Source organism: Nicotiana tabacum, chromosome 5 (genome assembly GCF_000715075.1).
Source record: "Nicotiana tabacum cultivar K326 chromosome 5, ASM71507v2, whole genome shotgun sequence".
Taxonomy (NCBI): Eukaryota; Viridiplantae; Streptophyta; class Magnoliopsida; order Solanales; family Solanaceae; genus Nicotiana; species Nicotiana tabacum.
The window spans coordinates 97,379,427-97,396,626 of NC_134084.1; the positions used below are offsets into that span (position 1 = coordinate 97,379,427).

At 36.6% G+C, this 17,200-nt stretch overlaps 2 protein-coding genes across 2 annotated transcripts; both read right to left on the reverse strand.

Annotated features, from left to right (window-relative positions):
• Positions 1 to 4,469: 4,469 nt before the first annotated feature.
• LOC142180870 (uncharacterized) lies at positions 4,470 to 5,176 on the reverse strand. The gene is made up of 2 exons (XM_075252972.1): positions 5,012 to 5,176; positions 4,470 to 4,748 (listed from the first exon to the last, which is right to left on the reverse strand). Exons 1-2 carry the CDS (start codon positions 5,174 to 5,176, stop codon positions 4,470 to 4,472), a joined length of 444 nt encoding a protein of 147 aa, XP_075109073.1.
• Positions 5,177 to 8,685: 3,509 nt separating this feature from the next.
• On the reverse strand, positions 8,686 to 11,093 carry LOC107826172 (uncharacterized). Its single transcript, XM_075252973.1, has 3 exons — positions 10,185 to 11,093; positions 9,829 to 9,963; positions 8,686 to 9,456 (listed from the first exon to the last, which is right to left on the reverse strand). The coding sequence occupies exons 1-3, from the start codon at positions 11,091 to 11,093 to the stop codon at positions 8,686 to 8,688; spliced, it is 1,815 nt and encodes a 604-aa protein (XP_075109074.1).
• Between the last annotated feature and the right edge of the window lie 6,107 nt (positions 11,094 to 17,200).

The window sequence follows — 17,200 nt, forward strand, 5'->3', positions numbered from 1 at the left end:
CTCTATCAAATACATTAGTTTTGCATTAATACGGTTTATTTGTATCAAATTAGAAAAGTAAAAGATCAAACAAGTCGGACTTGATCAATTCCCGTCAGCTCCACTGGGCTAATTATTGAATTACAACTGCTGGGAATTCCTTTTTATTTGTTTATTATTATTTCTTCTCTTTCTCACCGAAACTTTGACCTAATCTAAACACAAAGTCAAAGTGCAAATATGAAGTTCTCCTGTTTGCAATAAACAATTATTTTTGGGACCAAAAAAGAGCAGCTCATTTTCGAATTGACTTGTTTGCTTTTGTATGTATCCACCTAGACCAGATGCGCGTAAATCGTACCTGACGTTAAAGGGTCGGAGCTGCATCTTTCAACTACACTAATACCCCTTTATATGCAGAAAATTACATTAATACCTTTCTAACGCATCAGTGGCTGCCGGCGATAAAGCGTCAGAACTTATCGAAAATTTAATGCAATGCAAATTTTGATGAAGCTCGTAGATTAGATTAAGAAGACGATGAACAAGAAGGTTCTAAAATAAAGAACACATTGGAGAGTATGTGAGCTGAAAATGATTGTATATTCACTCTATAAAAAACTGAATACAAGAAAATATGTCCTACTTATATACAATGTGTTTGACAGCTGGACTAATCATTCTCTACTAACTATCTAACCACTAACCATATAATTAGTTATAACTAACCTTCAGCTAACTACACTAACTCACGTGACTGTCATGTGTCACTCTTCTCCTCAATACTCCCCCTCAAGCTAGGTGGTGCAGACAAGTTGAGCACTCCTAGCTTGCTCATCAAGTACTCATGTTGTGATCTTCCAAGTGCCTTTGTGAACAAATCTGCTTCTTGGTCTTTAGACATCACATACTTGGTCTTGACAATCCCTTGTTGAATCCTCTCTCTGATGAAATGTAGGTTTATCTCTATGTGCTTTGTACGCTCGTGAAATATGGGGTTTGCAGCAATTTGAATCGTTGCTTTGTTGTCACAGTGCAACTCCACTGGCAGCTCAACTTCAGCACCCAACTCTTTGCAAAGTCCTGTCAACCATGATATTTCTGCAACTACTGCTGACATGCTCTTGTACTCTGCCTCTACAGAGCTTCTTGAGATTGTGCATTATTTCTTGGATTTCCACACACTAAAGAATTTCCCAATTTCATCACATATCTAGTTACTGATCTCCTGGAGACAGGGCATGATACCCAATCAGCATCACAAAATGCTGTCAATTTAGGGGATTGTTTGGAACTCATCAGCAACCCCAAGCCCGGTGCTCTTTTAATATATCTCACAACCCTTATAGCAGCCTCCATGTGAGATTTCTTTGGATAATGCATGAACTGGCTTAACACATGGACTGCATAGCATATATCTAGCCTAGTCATAGTAAGGTACAACAATTTTCCCACCAATCTCTGATATGGCCCTGAGTCTACCAGCTTCTCATCTTCTTTCGAGTTCAAGTGTTGATCAAATTCCACAGTAGTGAACCTTTGGTTGCATTCCTTTGGTGTAGTCACAGGTTTTGAGCCTGCTAATCCAAGGTCAGTGATTAGCTCTATTGCAAAACTTTCTTTGGTTCATCATTTCTTCCTTGGACCTTGCTAGCTCAATCCCAAGGAAGAACTTCAACTCTCCTAGGTCCTTGATCCTGAAATTACTCTGCAGCATGGTCTTTGCCTCAGAAATCAATGCTTGATCATTCTCAATTATGAGGAGATCATCTACATACACCAGGATTATGACTAATTTTGTTCCTTGCTTCTTTGTGAACAAGGAATAGTCAAAGTGACTCTGTACAAAACCAGAATTCAGCAATGCCTTAGTTAATTTGAGGTTCCATTGTCTTGAAGCCTGTTTTAACCCATATAGAGATTTGTGCAGCCTATATACCTTCTCCCCCTAGCTGGGAAATCCCTGGGGTGGACACATATAAACTTCTTCAGTGAGGTCCCCTTGGAGAAATGCATTATAAACGTCCATTTGATGCAAATTCCAGTTGTTGGCTGCAGCTAAAGCTATAACTACCCTAACTATCACCATCTTGACTACAGGGGAGAAAGTTTCCTGATAGTCTAGGCCGTCTATTTGATTGTAACCTTTAGCTACTAGTCGTGCCTTATATCTTTCGACCTCACCATTGGCCTTATACTTTATCTTGAACACCCACTTGCATCTAATAGGAGTCTTCCCTGCTGGCAAATATACCAGAGTTCATGTCTTGGTGTCCTTAAGTGCAGTCAACTCCTACTGCATAGCATCAAGCCATTTGGGGTCTGATGCAGCCTCCTCATAATTCAAAGGCTCTCTAATGCTGGTGATTTTGGACAAATAGGACTGATATTTGATTGAGAAGCCTGCATGGGTCAAATAGTCATGCATTGGGTATTTGCAAGGCTACTGCCCTTCTGGCCTTGTCAAGGAACAATTGCAGACATAATCTTGTAGCCACACAGGCTCCTTAGTAGTCCTAGCTGACTTCCTAAATGGGGGACCCACAGGAACAAGTGTATCTTGGTCTGGAATATGTGGATGCTGAGCTGGAGTGTCTTCAGAGAATAAAGGAAGTGGTGATGAAGATTGTGTATCAGCAGTGTGGTTGTCTATAGCAAGTGGCATTGTTGAAGGGGATGCACCATTATTTTGTGTTTTGATCTGCACAGGAATAACATCAGTAGTGGCTGGATATTGCAGTACACCATTAGGGAAAAGCTGCAACTTTCCTTCCTTAAGTAGTTGAAATGGAAAGATATTCTCCATAAATTTGACATCCTTGCTTACAAAGAAAGAGTTAGTTAAAATATTATACAGTTTGTATCTTTTCTGGGACAATGAATATCCCATCAACACAGCTCCAACAGATCTGGCTGCAAACTTATTCTTTTCTCCTACAACCTTAACAAAGCATAGACACCCTATGGTTCTCAAGTGTTGTAAAGATGGCACTCTTCCATACAACATTTCAAAAGATGATTTTCCTGACAATACTGATAGAAGCAACCTGTTTATGACATAAATGGTTGCCTCTACACATTAACCCCAAAATTTGAGAGGCAAATAACCTTGCAATCTAATGGCCCTGGCCACTTCCAGTAAGTGTCTTTGTTTTCTCTCCACCACCCCATTTTGTTGTGGGGTGTGAACACATGAACTTTGGTGAATCATTCCATAAGATTGAAATAAGTTGTGCCATTCAGAATTGAAAAACTCAGATCCATTGTCACTTCTTATTACTTTCACAGTCACAACAAATTGAGTCTTTACTAAGGCTAAAAACTGTCTCAAACATACAACCACATCACTCTTGAGCCTTAGTAAGTAAATCCATGTCATTCTACTACAATCATCTACTATAGTAAGGAAAAATCTATGTCCACTATGAGTTTGTACTCTATATGGACCCCAAACATCTACATGAATCAATTGAAATGGCTTATCTAATCTACTTGTACTCATAGGGAAGGGCAATCTGCCTTGTCTAGCCAAAGGACAGATTGTGCATTCCTTTATTTCATCATTATTAGCCTTGAACTTCATGTTTGGAATTTGTTTCACTACTCTATCTGGAGCATGTCCAAGTCTTCCATGCCACACCTTTAAGTCCTCCTCCTGCACAGTAGATTTCTGAAGATGTACATTTGCAGCCTTGGCTTCAAGTTTCTGATGCTGCAAGTTGTACAAAACCTTCTAATTCCTTACCAGTCCCCTTCACCTTCCCACTGTGAAGGTCCTGCATTATCCAGAAGTCAGGATAAAAGGATATAAAACATCTTAAGTCCCTTGTAAGCTTGGACACAGACAAGAGGTTATATTTAAAATTTGGAACATACAGAACATTCTTAACAATACTGTTTTCACCAATTCTACTCTCTCCAGTACATTCAACATCAAGTAAAGTTCCATCAGGTAAATATACCTTTGTGCATTGCCTAGGATATTTGTGTTTATCTTGTCAAGTAGATCTCTAGTGTGAACCATGTGGTTGGTTGCACTAGAGTCTACTATCCAATTCTCATCTTTAACCTTTTCATTTATAACAAAGGTCTTAGATGTACCTGCAAAGCTTGCATTTTCACCTGTCCCTGCATTGATCATATTACTCTTGAGTAAACATGATTGGCCTTCCTCCTTGTGCTACATTTGCAGCAGATGTGTTGATCACTTGTTGTGCCTCCTGTGTATTTGCATTGGTCACCTACTTTGTCATTGATTGTTGTTCCTCATGTATGCTTGCATTGGCCATAGGTCTTTGAGGAAAGCCTGTTGTCTTCTTCCTCATTTTGAAATCAGCTGGATATCCATGCAGCTTGAAGCAAGTGTCTCTTGTATGTCCTTTATAGTTGCAGTAATCACAGAATAGATTTCCTCTTCTGGGCTTATAATTGTTCCCTGAATTCATGCATTTGTTGGTGAATAGTGTTGTCCCATCGCCAATGTCTACAGACTAAGAGAACTTTCCCAAAGCTCTTTGGCTTTCTTCAGAGACTATCATAGAATATGCTTTGTTAACTGTAAGAACAGGGCTCATGATCAATATCTGACTTCTAGGTTGGCTATATGTTTCATTTAACCCCATAAGAAACTGCAACAGCCTCTGATACTCAAAATGTTCAAAATAGCTCTTAGATTCTGGGCAGTCACACCCAAGGCAGGGCATCAAGGCATCATATTCCTCCCAGAGGTCTGTCAATTTGGAGAAATATGCAGAAACTGAGGAAATTCCCTACGATAAAGTTGCAATTTCTTTGTGTAGGAAGAAAATGCGAGATCCATCAACCTTATCATACTTATCTTTCAGATCAGTCCAGACTTTGTGTGTGCTAGATTTGTAGAAAATTCTACTAAGTAATTATGTGCTCACAGCATTCATAATCCATGATAAAACTATTGCATTACACTTCTCCCAAAGCTCATGCAAGGATTGATCAAACTTATCCTTAGTACACCGTCCATCAACAAATCCTAGCTTACTCTTACCAATTAGACCTTTTTCATAGATCTACTCCACAATGCATAGTTTTCAGATCCAGTTAGTTGAATAGAGATCAAGGAACTACCTAGAGTATCACAAGGCTGTAAATACAATGGGTGATAATGATCTATGCTCATTGCTGTACTTGTTCCAATTGAAGTTTCTTCTCCATTCGCCATTGCTAATAGATTCAGCTGATTCAAGGAATTATAGATTCGCATCGCAAATAAAAAAGAGCAGAAGCTAGGTTAACTAATTGAGGAAAAACTCGAACAATCAGCAACAAAATGATTCTGCAGAAAGCAGAAGATATCCACCACAACAATCGTGTATTTAGCCCCTGGGCTCTAATACCATGATGAAGCTCGTAGATTAGATCAATTGGAGCTAAGAAGAAGATGAACAAGAAGGTTCTAGAATGAAGAACACATTGGAGAGCATGTAAGCTGAAAATGATTGTATATTCACTCTATAAAAACTGAATACAAGGAAATATGTCCTACTGTTGCTCCTAAACGCACACGTAAGTATACGTGGTCGTACAAGTAATAAAATGATAAGTCGAGTGTCGAACCCACAGAGACTTATATCAACTACTCACTAAACAACAATATTGTTATTCCGTAAAGCTAAGTTCAAGTTCAAGAGTTTAATTGTGCTAACTACAATTCTAAGTAATAACTAAATTATCAAGCAGTAGAATGATTGTTATGTATTCAATAGAGACAACTATTTCAGGGTTATGATCTATTCATCAATCCTATTGTATTCTAATTAACTCTCCATTTCATATAATTCACTCATGGTTGCTAATTAATCAATAAACTCATAGCCTTCTCCCGAAGTACTATTCACTTATTCGCAATAGATTAACGCCTATATTCATATGAAATTAATCTATTAAGAACGCATTAAGATCACGATATTTAATTAAGAACGGTGACTAGGTATATTCCTATCCTAACCACAAATCCGCCCCACCTAAGGGTTAAGATCATGCTCTCTTCAATTCTTATCTAATCTAAACACGACTTTTCCAAGCATAGCATAGATAGTAAATAGAACCTAACTGCTGGCCAGACAATTAAGCAATTAAACACAAAATTGAAGAAACAACCATATATTGATGAATTATAATCAAGGTCAAGCTAATATCAAACAACAATATTCATGGCTAAATCACAACCCCAGAACAATGGGTGTTTAGCCACTCATGATGTAATAAAACAATTGCATCAGTTTTGAATAACTAAAAATAGTAGAAAAGATGAAGTAATCCGAGATGTTCTTGTGTGTATTTTTGCTCCAAAGTGCGTCTCCCCACGCTAAGCTCTGTCAAAAGTCCTCAAAATAACGTTTTTATATGTATTTATACCAAGTAGGGTCTGGCCCAGACTAAACATCTTCTCCTGCGCGAAATAGGACTCTGGCTCTGTGAAATTTGTACAGCCGCGCCGCACCATGCGACGCGCTAATGGAAATTATCAGCAGCCTCAACTTTTCACATCAGGCAGCATTTTACACTGCTGCACCGCGCCTTGCGGCGTCCTATGTGGTGCGGCAGTGTAATTTTCTCAGAGTGAACTTATTTCGTCCTCTTTTAACATCCCGACTTGGTACACGACCTCCGAACACGATCCCGGCTTATTGTCTTGGGCTTTTACTCAGACTTCAAAGCTCCAAATCACTTGAATTCATTCCATAACGCCTACATAGATCGGAATCACTCCTACAAGGCATAAAACACATATTTAGTGCAAAACACTAGCGATTAAAGCTCAAACTCAATTAAAATGCAGTAAATTAGAGTGCAATAAGCCACTAAAATACACAATTATAGCCTATCATCAACACCCCACACTTAAACCATTGCTCGTCCTCGAGCAATCAAACTACACTTTATATAGACACAACCTTTTTAAGCAATTCTCCTAACTCATCATACCAAGAATATTTAAAATAGACTAAGCACAAGAGTGTAACATCTTCACCTCAAGATTTGACTCACAAGTACCACACATTATTCACAACTTACTCACTTACTCTACATAGAGGTCAATGACACTACCTTTCCTTCATGAATCAAGTGACCTCACACAATAAAAGAGAGTAGTTCCACACAATAAAATTTAAGAACAATTAGGAACTCAAGATAGAAAGAATTCACTCACTCTCAGAAATAACATTCATATGCCACAAAAGATGCACCATAGGCTTGCCCGTAGTGTACTACTCTACTAATCAAGCCTATTCAGTTTAGGATCAGGTATGACTTTATTTGGTTGTAATGTAGGCTGCGGGACGGGTATGATACATTTAGATATAAGAGTGACTATACCTCCCTAAGCACTTTAATACATACAACGTTGAAAACCCTATACTTATGTCAAACCATAACTCCACCTTCACATCAATGTACATTAACTCCATACTTCTTTAAGCACAATTACATCAACAGTCACCACTATCAGCAATACAACTAATTTTTTTCTTTTCCAATTCAAGTGGCTCTTACTTTTTCAAAACAGTGCACCTTTCTCCTTATTACATTAGTTCCACTCAAAAGCTAACCCAACCACCCCACACTTTAACTTTTACAAAGTTCATAACAATTCAAGTGCTCATGAGAGGTGAAAATGTTCAAATAGATGGTTAATTCAAACAACTGGGTAAGGCTTGTAATGTGGTTGCCAAAGAAACAAGATTACAGGCTCAAAGGGGTTAACTATGATACATAGCAATTAGGCGGGTAAAGTATATGTATGGCTCAAAAAAGAAATGCCTATATCACTTCCAAGATTGAACAACACTACTATTTCGCTTTGCAAACACACGGGGCAAGTTCTAGACATCAAATGTAATGCACAGAATAACACGAAACCTTACACACACATGGCACATAACTCACTCAGGATTGAACTCATCAAGACACTCTAGTCAAAGAAGTTAAGCAAAGTTAAGATCATACAATTTAAGGTACTTATACAAGAGTCAAAAATTGAGCCTAAGCGTCACCACTAAAGTACTCACTATTCCCAAGGCATGAAAAGGTTAAAAGAGATTGCTTCAATTCAAAACATAGCACAAGACTTCCTATTTCTAAAAAATAAAAATAACTAACTATACCCGGTTCAAACAAAACCCTTGAAAAAGAACCGCGACACAAAGAAAAATCAAGGGAAAATTGCTACACTACCTACAAAGAAAATCTTTTTCTTCTTTTTCTTTAGACTTAAATCCCTCAAGAAAACTGTCTAGGAGATCCATCGTCGGGAAAAGTCCAATTTTTTTATTTTTTTTTCTTCGATTTCTTTCCCAGCAAATAAATGCTACAACTTCCTACTATCATCTAGAGAATTCTCCCACCCCACACTTATATTATGCATAGTCCTCGATGCATGATCATAAAGAAATATTAAAACAAGGGTGAGAAATACCCCCTGAGACTCTCTCAGACCTAGCTCGGACATGATCTTCAATATTAAGGGCTGAGATGACCCCACACTTAAGATCAAACATGCTCTTCAACTTCAACTTTGGGTACTCAGACTTCTCCTACTCTGCAAAATAAAAACAACACAAAACTTTACACTAAAAAAAAATTAATCAATAGATAAAAGATATACAGGTTGGGTTGCCTCCCAACAAGCGCCTTATTTATAGTCGTGGCACGACTCTGCTATTCTGCTCAGGCTGGGCGCTTTCTCTTTTTCTTTCTCCCATGAAATCTAGCCTTTTTGCACGCTCTCGGAAGGTCTCCTCTTTCATCTCTGGTTCTTTTCTCAATCATCTTAACACGCTCAGCTGGAAATACCACCTCCTTTAACTCAGTTGTCCCATCTAGATCACTATAATTTACATAAGGACTCTGCTTTATCCCCTTCGATTCTACCACAGTAATCATGCACAAGTTCTCATAATGCTTAGGAAGCTTAAGTGCCTTGTACACATTAAAAGTGACCTCCTCATCGTCAACTCTCATTTTTAACTTCCCTGCTCTCACATCAATAATTGCTCCACCAGTAGCTAAGAATGGTTGCCCCAAAATAATGTGCACTTCCTCATCTGCCTCGTAATCAAGAACAATAAAATTAGCAGGAAGAATAAACTTTCCCACTCGAACTAACACATCCTCAATAATTCCTTCGGGCATGACTAGTGACCTATCTGCTAGTTGTAAAGTGATTGTAGTAGGTCTAAGCGCCCCCAGTCCGAGTTGCTTGATCAAAGAGGATGACATCAAATTTATACTGGCCCCTAAATTACACAAGGCTCTACCAACTTCTTGTTTTCCAAGAGACAAAGGAATTGTGAAACTCCCAGGATCCTTCAACGTAGGAGGAAGTTCACTCTGAACTCTGGCACTACACTCTTCAGTAAGTGCAACTGTTTCGAACTCTGCATGTCTTTGTTTGTTTGCCACAATATCTCTGAGATACCTTGCATACTTAGGCACTTCCTGCAAAATTTCCACCAAAGGCAGATTCACACTCACTTGGCTCAAAATATCTAGGAATTTCTTATACTTAGCATCATCTTTTTGCTTCTACAGTCTTTGTGGAAACGGAGGTGGTGGCCTAGTCTCAATTACTGGCTTGGGTCCTTTATCATGTTTCTCATTCCCCTCAACTGGCTTGGGGGCTAATTCTCCTTCAGGATGATCTGTATTCTTCTTTTTCTTTGGAACTTCTTCTAGTGCTCTTCCATTTCTCAAGGTAACCACGTTGACTTAAGCTTTAGGATTGGGCTCGGTATCAGTTGGAAGAGCTCCAGCTGGTCTAGTGTTTTGAGCACTGGCAAGCTATCCTATTTGACGCTCCAAATTTCTCACTGTTGTGGCGAGGGCTTGCTGTTCAGCCATCACTTTCTTAGAGAGGGCTTGCTGTTCATCCATCACTTTTTTCAACATGTCTTCAAGGTAATTTGTAGGACTCACTTGTTGTTCAACCTGAGGTGGTCTATATTGCTGTTGAGGTACTTGAGGCTTATATTGATTCTGAGGAACTTGGTTTCCACCCCAAGAGAAGTTTGGGTGGTCCTCCAGTTGGGATTGTAAGTGTCCCCATACTGATTTGTTTGGCCTCGATTTGCATTACCCACAAAATATACAGACTCTGGATTTGCTGGGCATATATTGCTCATGTGACCCTCTCCACATACTTCACAAAATATTTGAACTTGTTGTACCTGTTGCTTGTTGATACTCAAGTTCATCTGGTTGACTTGATTGGTCAGTGTAGAAATCTGCGCTGATAATGCTGAGACGACATCTAACTCAAGAACCCCTGCAGACTTTTGCACTGTGTGTCTGCCCATCTCTGCTTGCCAATCCGGATTGCTCTTGGAGAATTTATTCAATAATGCATATATCTCGTCAAAGCTTTTCTCCAACACTTGACCCCCAGCTGCAGCATCTACCACGATCTTTGTTTCAGAATGTAGCCCTTCTATGAAAGTGTGAGCTAACACTTCATTCGTCTGATTTTGATGATGACAGTCTCTGAGTAGCCCCTTGAACCTTTCCCAAGCTGAGTATAAAGATTCCCCCGCTTTCTGTTTGAAGGCAACTATCTCACTTCTGATCTTTGTAGTTTTGCCCGAAGGGAAGAACCTTGCCAGAAATTTTCTCGCCAAATCATTCCATGTTGTAATTGAATTAGCTGGTTCTGCCTTTAGCCACCGCTTAGCCTCGCCCAATAGAGAGAATGGAAAAAGTGTGAGCCTCACATAATCTGGAGTGACCCCGTTAGTGATGTAAGTATCACTAATCTCCAAGAAGTTCAGAATATGCTGCTTTGGATCCTCGTGTGGAAGACCCATAAATTGCCCGTTTGCATGAAGCAGCTGGATCATGCTCTGTTTCAGTTCTAAGTGCCCAGTGATCCTGGGCTTCACTATACTGGAGGTGACATTAGCAACGCTGGGCATCGCCACCTCCTGAACAGCCATGGGTTGCTCCTCTGCCATGTCCACGGGAAATTGAACAAGTGCCTGAATATTATTCGTGTCCCTTGCTTCCCTCAACCTCCTGTGAAATGTTCTCTCAGGTTCAGGATCAAAGCCTTGAAGTCGGTCTTGGCTTCTAACCCTACGCATTCAATCAAAGTTCCTGAGATCCGAGCAACAATAAAGTAACGTTAGACTCGATGAAATAAACAATTAAAGCAAAAATTAGCAAGTAGCTAATATTCAAGTCCCCGGCAATGGCGCCAAAAACTTATTGCTCCCAAACGCACACGCAAGTATACGTGGTCGTACAAGTAATAAAATGATAAGTCGAGTGTTGAACCCACAGAGACTTATATCAACTACTCACTAAACAACAATATTGTTATTCCATCAAGCTAAGTTCGAGTTCAAGAGTTTAATTATGCTAACTACAATTCTAGGTAATAACTAAATTATCAAGAAGTAGAATGATTGTTATGTATTCAATAGAGACAACTATTCTAGGGTTGTGATCGATTCACCAATCCTATTGTGTTCTAATTAACTCTCCCTTTCATATAATTCACTCATGGTTGCTAATTAATCAATAAATTCTCTCATAGCCTTCTCCCGAAGTACTACTCACCTATTCTCAATAGATTAATGCCTATATTCCTATGAAATTAATCTATTAAGAACACATTAAGATCACGATATTTAATTAAGCACGGTGACTAGGTATATTCCTATCCTAACCACAAATCCGCTCCCCTAAGGGTTAAGATCATGCTCTCTTCAATTCTTCTCTAATCTAAACACGGCTTTCCCAAGCATAGCATAGATAGTAAATAGAACCTAACTGCTGGCCAGACAATTAAGCAATTAAACACAAAATTGAAGAAACAACCATATATTGGTGAATTATAATCAAGGTCAAGCTAATATCAAACAACAATATTCATGGCTAAATCACAACCCCAGAACAATGGGTGTTTAGCCACTCATGATGTAATAAAACAATTGCATCAGTTTTGAATAACTAAAAATAGTAGAAAAGATGAAGAAATCTGAGATGTTCTTGTGTGTATTTTTGCTCCAAAGTGCGTCTCCCCATGCTAAGCTCTGTCAAAAGTCCTCAAAATAACGTTTTTATATGTATTTATACCAAGTAGGGTCTGGACCAGACTAAACACCTTCTCCTGCGCGAAATAGGACTCTGGCTCTGTGAAATTTGTACAACCGCGCCGCACCATGCGCCGTGCCATGCGGCACACTAATGGAAATTATCAGCAGCCTCAACTTTTCGCATCAGGCAGCATTTTACACTGTTGCGCCGCGCCTTGCGGCATCCTATGCGGCGCGGCAGTGTAATTTTCTCAGAGTGAACTTATTTCGTCCTCTTTTAACATCCCGACTTGGTACACTACCTCCGAACACGATCCCGGCTTAATGTCCTGGGCTTTACTCAGACTTCAAAGCTCCAAATCACTTGAATTCATTCCATAACGCCTACATAGATCGGAATCACTCCTACAAGGCATAAAACACATATTTAGTGCAAAACACTAGCGATTAAAGCTCAAACTCAATTAAAGTGCAGTAAATTAGAGTACAATAAGCGACTAAAATACACAATTATAGCCTATCACCTACTTATATACAATGTGTATGACAGTTGGACTAATCATTCTCCACTAACTATCTAACCACTAACCACATAATTAGTTATAACTAACCTTCAGCTAACTACACTAACTCACGTGACTATCATGTGTCACTCTTCTCCTCAATATCCCCAATTTATGACCTACTATATTGTTCGTTATATAAATAGGTAAATGCTTTTTTCCATTATAAATAGTAATAGTAATGGCCGGATCATTATAGGTATAACGATAGATAACCATAATCAAGTTATTACTTAGTTTTTTCCTACTGAAATAGATTTATTATTCTACTACATTTTATTTAAGAATACGAGAATAACTTAGTGCTTGTTCAGATATCTTGATTAAACTCTTAATTAATTTTTGCCGTCAGAATAATATTTTTACTAATTTAAATATATATTTACATATTATATACACGTTACACGTTTTTTATTTAACTAGAATTAGTGTACGTGCGTTGCACGTGTATTATGCGTTATGCACAAAAGAACACATTTTAATAGGTAGAATAAGAAAGAATTAAGTATAAAGGTAATTGATGATGCAACAAACATTTAAATGGTAAGCTGCCAAAATAGTGTATATGAAATTGAATAAGAATGAATTAAGTTTAATAGCAATTGATGATGCAAAAAAGTTATGTAGATATTAAATTGAGTGTTACAATGAAGCTTGGATGTGGTGATGTTACTGGACCCATTAGCTGGACTATTGCTTATCCTCTGTCATTTGTCGAAGAATGTTGATGTGCGCTAGGAAGAATGTTGCTTTAATTGTTACTGATAAGAGGAAGGCACCTCTAGAGGAAGGCACCTCTAATATAAAATGGTATTGTCGACGCATTCAGCGAAACAGTTCAGAATCTATAAAATAAATATAATATATAGTTATAATATATGTAAAATTCATATATAATATGTATACTTAATTTGTGTATAGTTGAGGAGATTTCATAAAAAAGAAAATATTAACATATTATTATAGTCTTTCTATCAACTCTGAAATTTATAATTAAACATAATAATTACGAAGAAATATTTAACATTTTAAACTAAAACTTCTAACTTACATCTCGTTGATAAGCACTATTTCCCTTCGTTTCTTTGCATCTTCTCCCATTGAGGGTTTAACATCCACTAAAATTCCAACTATATCTAAAAAGAATATTAAAACAAATATATGTATGTTACTAAAAAATTAATAAGGCGAATTAGAAGTAAAATATTATTTATATATTTAGTGAAAGCTTACTGGATGAAATTTAAAGAACTTACCAAAAATTGTTCCATTGTTGCAGTTTGATGCCTCATCGAATGAAATAAAATTATTTGAAAAACCAATGGTCGAAAAGCGATTGTTGCTTTCTTCAACAAAAGTATTCTCCTTAAATCCAATCTCAAGCTCCTTGTGCACTGATTGAAAATTAGGATTAACACTATTAATGCCTCCGTTTATGATGTAACCGATCTTGTTTTGTGTAAATGTTCTTTCCACTTCTCAATATAACCACTAAAAAGTGTAGCGTAAATTTTTGTTCCCTGTAAAAAGTTCCACTTTAAGTTTAATCTGATGGTTAAAACTAATATCAAAAGACATGAAATAAATTACTTATATAAAATAATATTTACCTCTTTATCAACTAATGTCACAATTTTTTCGGGTGCCTTGATTTGTCTTATTGTTGAACTTTGTTACTATTCCACTCCTAAACACTAAGACTCGTATTACCCAACATAAAGAAGATACTCTTACACTATTAATTGGGACACATTGGTCTGACAATTCTTTTTCACTGGCCATTACAGGTGTACCTAAAATAAAGCATGCGTAAGAGTTTTATAAGTTATCAAAGTGACTAAATCCATAATTGATTTTTTTAATGATATAAGGAAGATTATTTACCTGAACGAATGTAATTGGTGAAACCTGAGTGAATCAAGCATGGCAATTGCAAATAACATAATTATAAATCATGTTGTATTAATATTACACAAAATTAAATGAGATAGTCTAATTTTTATTTTTTATTTTTTTAAAACAAGCAACTTGAGGTTGCACAACAATAAGTATTATTAATTATACAACAAAGAAAAAAATTACTAATATTTAAGTAATAAAACTTAGGTCGAATGTCTAATCAATTTCTGCGATGAATTGCAATTATTCAATAACCAGTATTAAATTTGTAAATTACGTGAGAGGTGAAATTAGCCACGTCTAAAACATGAAACAAAAAATTATATAGTAAAAATTTCTTCATGCAACACTAAAGATAAATTCTCGATGCAACATTAACAATTGATGCATGTAAATGTGCTTGCAAAATACGAAGTAGCAAAAGATGTTGATATTAGTAAAAGAAACAAAACCTGCAATCACGATGTTGGAATATGACGAAGTTTGACGATTAAATTGTGACAATATAACTTCTTTTATAGACACAATTTGACACATGAAAGGAATAATATGCTCGTGGAGAATCTAATACAACAAAATTTTCTAGTTTAGATAATTTAACAAATAATGTCATTTGTTGAGGTTAGAACGAAGCACTAATAGTTAAGGAAAAAAGTTATTAACTTTTTTAGTGTACAAGAAAATTACCAATTATTTACTACTCCAAAAAATAAAGGGAATTTAACCAACTCCAATAGACATACGGTTATTTAATGAAAGTGAACCAAGTGTATCTTTTCATTTTTTTTTTCAAAAAACAACCAAGTAGCGAAAGTTAGGAATTTTATTTATTTATTTATTAACTTTCCTTGTTTAAGAAGCTTGAAGAAAAATTGATTTATTAACTTTCCTTTTGTGAGAAACGTGAAGAAAAGTTATACCAAATAATTAAGGCAAAATTTACTAACAATTAATTCTAGCAAAATATACCAAAATAATACAAAATTAAGTAAATGAATATTTTTAAGTATTAATGAATAACTTAAATTACTATATTGTCCCATGTGAATTGTATATTTTAAAGGGTATAAAAGGCGAATGACATTTCGCTAATGGCCTTCGTGCTTTTAATATAATATAGATGACTACTTTCCTGGAGTTTCCTTTCCACCTTTCTCTACTTGAAAAGCCAATAAGCTTGTCTGGATTAATGTTGTATCGGAAGTCGTGATCACATAGCCGCTTTCGCTCGTCGTGTTGTTACGACAGCATGTTACCGGGAGTGAAGTAAACTGCGCTCCTAATGTAGTAGTCATTCGCACCATTCCACGTTTGATTCTTTCTATCAGGAATATTGATGGCTCTGCGAGGGGGCAAAGCTACCAAGGTGATTTCCCATGACGAATTACCCGCTTCAAAGCTTTGTCTCATTAGACACAAGAAAGAGTTCAGGCATTATTGAAAAATGAGACTACAATAATGTATTCATTCACAAACAAAGAAAATATAGTAGGATTAGTAACAAGTTGAACAAGCTGTATTACTATTGTATTGGTTTAAATTTGACGACTTGATAATTGTAAATAAATTAGATCGAGGACGGGGTCGACTACGGCATTACAACGAGGAGTCGTCCTCACAAGGATTATTGCCGAGGACGAGCAACTGGAGTAAAGAAGTAACGGTAGGATACGCATAGAAATGGACGCAAGGAATATTCATTTGGATATTCCTTATATTGTACTTTTTAGGATTTCTTGAGAATATCTCTTATAAATAGCAAGAGATAGAAAACAAAAAAAGAACTTTACTTCATGATAAATCACTTTGTAAAGAGTTGACAAAGAGGAATACTTGACTCAACATATATTATTCACCCTCTGGTTGCTAGATCCGAGGATTCTCTATCCATCTTCACTTCCCATTATTCCACGTTGTTGTCAGGTGGAAGAATCATCCAAGTCACATAATATTTGAGTGATAAATTACCTCTTATTATATTTATTGTCATTGTCTACATATTTAGTGCATGTTCTTATTATTATAGTATTCATTGATAATCATTGAGTTCATATCTGATATTCACTACCCTTAGACATTACCCGTGCGGTTAATATCCTTCAATATTAGATTTAGAATTTATTATATTTATCCTCTGCTTTATCATTAATTAGTTTAACAAAAAGTTCAATACTTTTTGGTCAAGCAATTAAAATTTTAAATTAATACAAAATCAAAATAGAATACTCATGTGTTAATTAGATTATCAATTTTTTCCATTAAACTACAATAGTAATTAATTGTGTATGATATATCCCACTAACTTATAGAAGGAAAAGAGCTTTTGTTTACTCATTTACTTTTTTTATTCTGCCAAAACAAAACATTTTGTTTCCTGTAGATTCACTATGCACCATAGTTCGTGCAACATACGAAATTACTTTAACATATTTGGTTAAAAAATAAATGACAGGTATTTCATTTCGAATCATACAAATACTTTCACAGTTTCACTTAATAAAATATGAAAAACAAATGAAATACAGGAGAAAAAGAAAATAGAATGAATAGTACTTATATTTTCTGGGGAGTTTTCGGTTTTGCAAAATCCGCGGTAGCTTAACGAAGTACAGAAGTGGCAACCGCGTAATAATACCCAATTCCAGGACCTTTCTCCTAGTACTATTTATTCGATCGACTCTCCTTTCA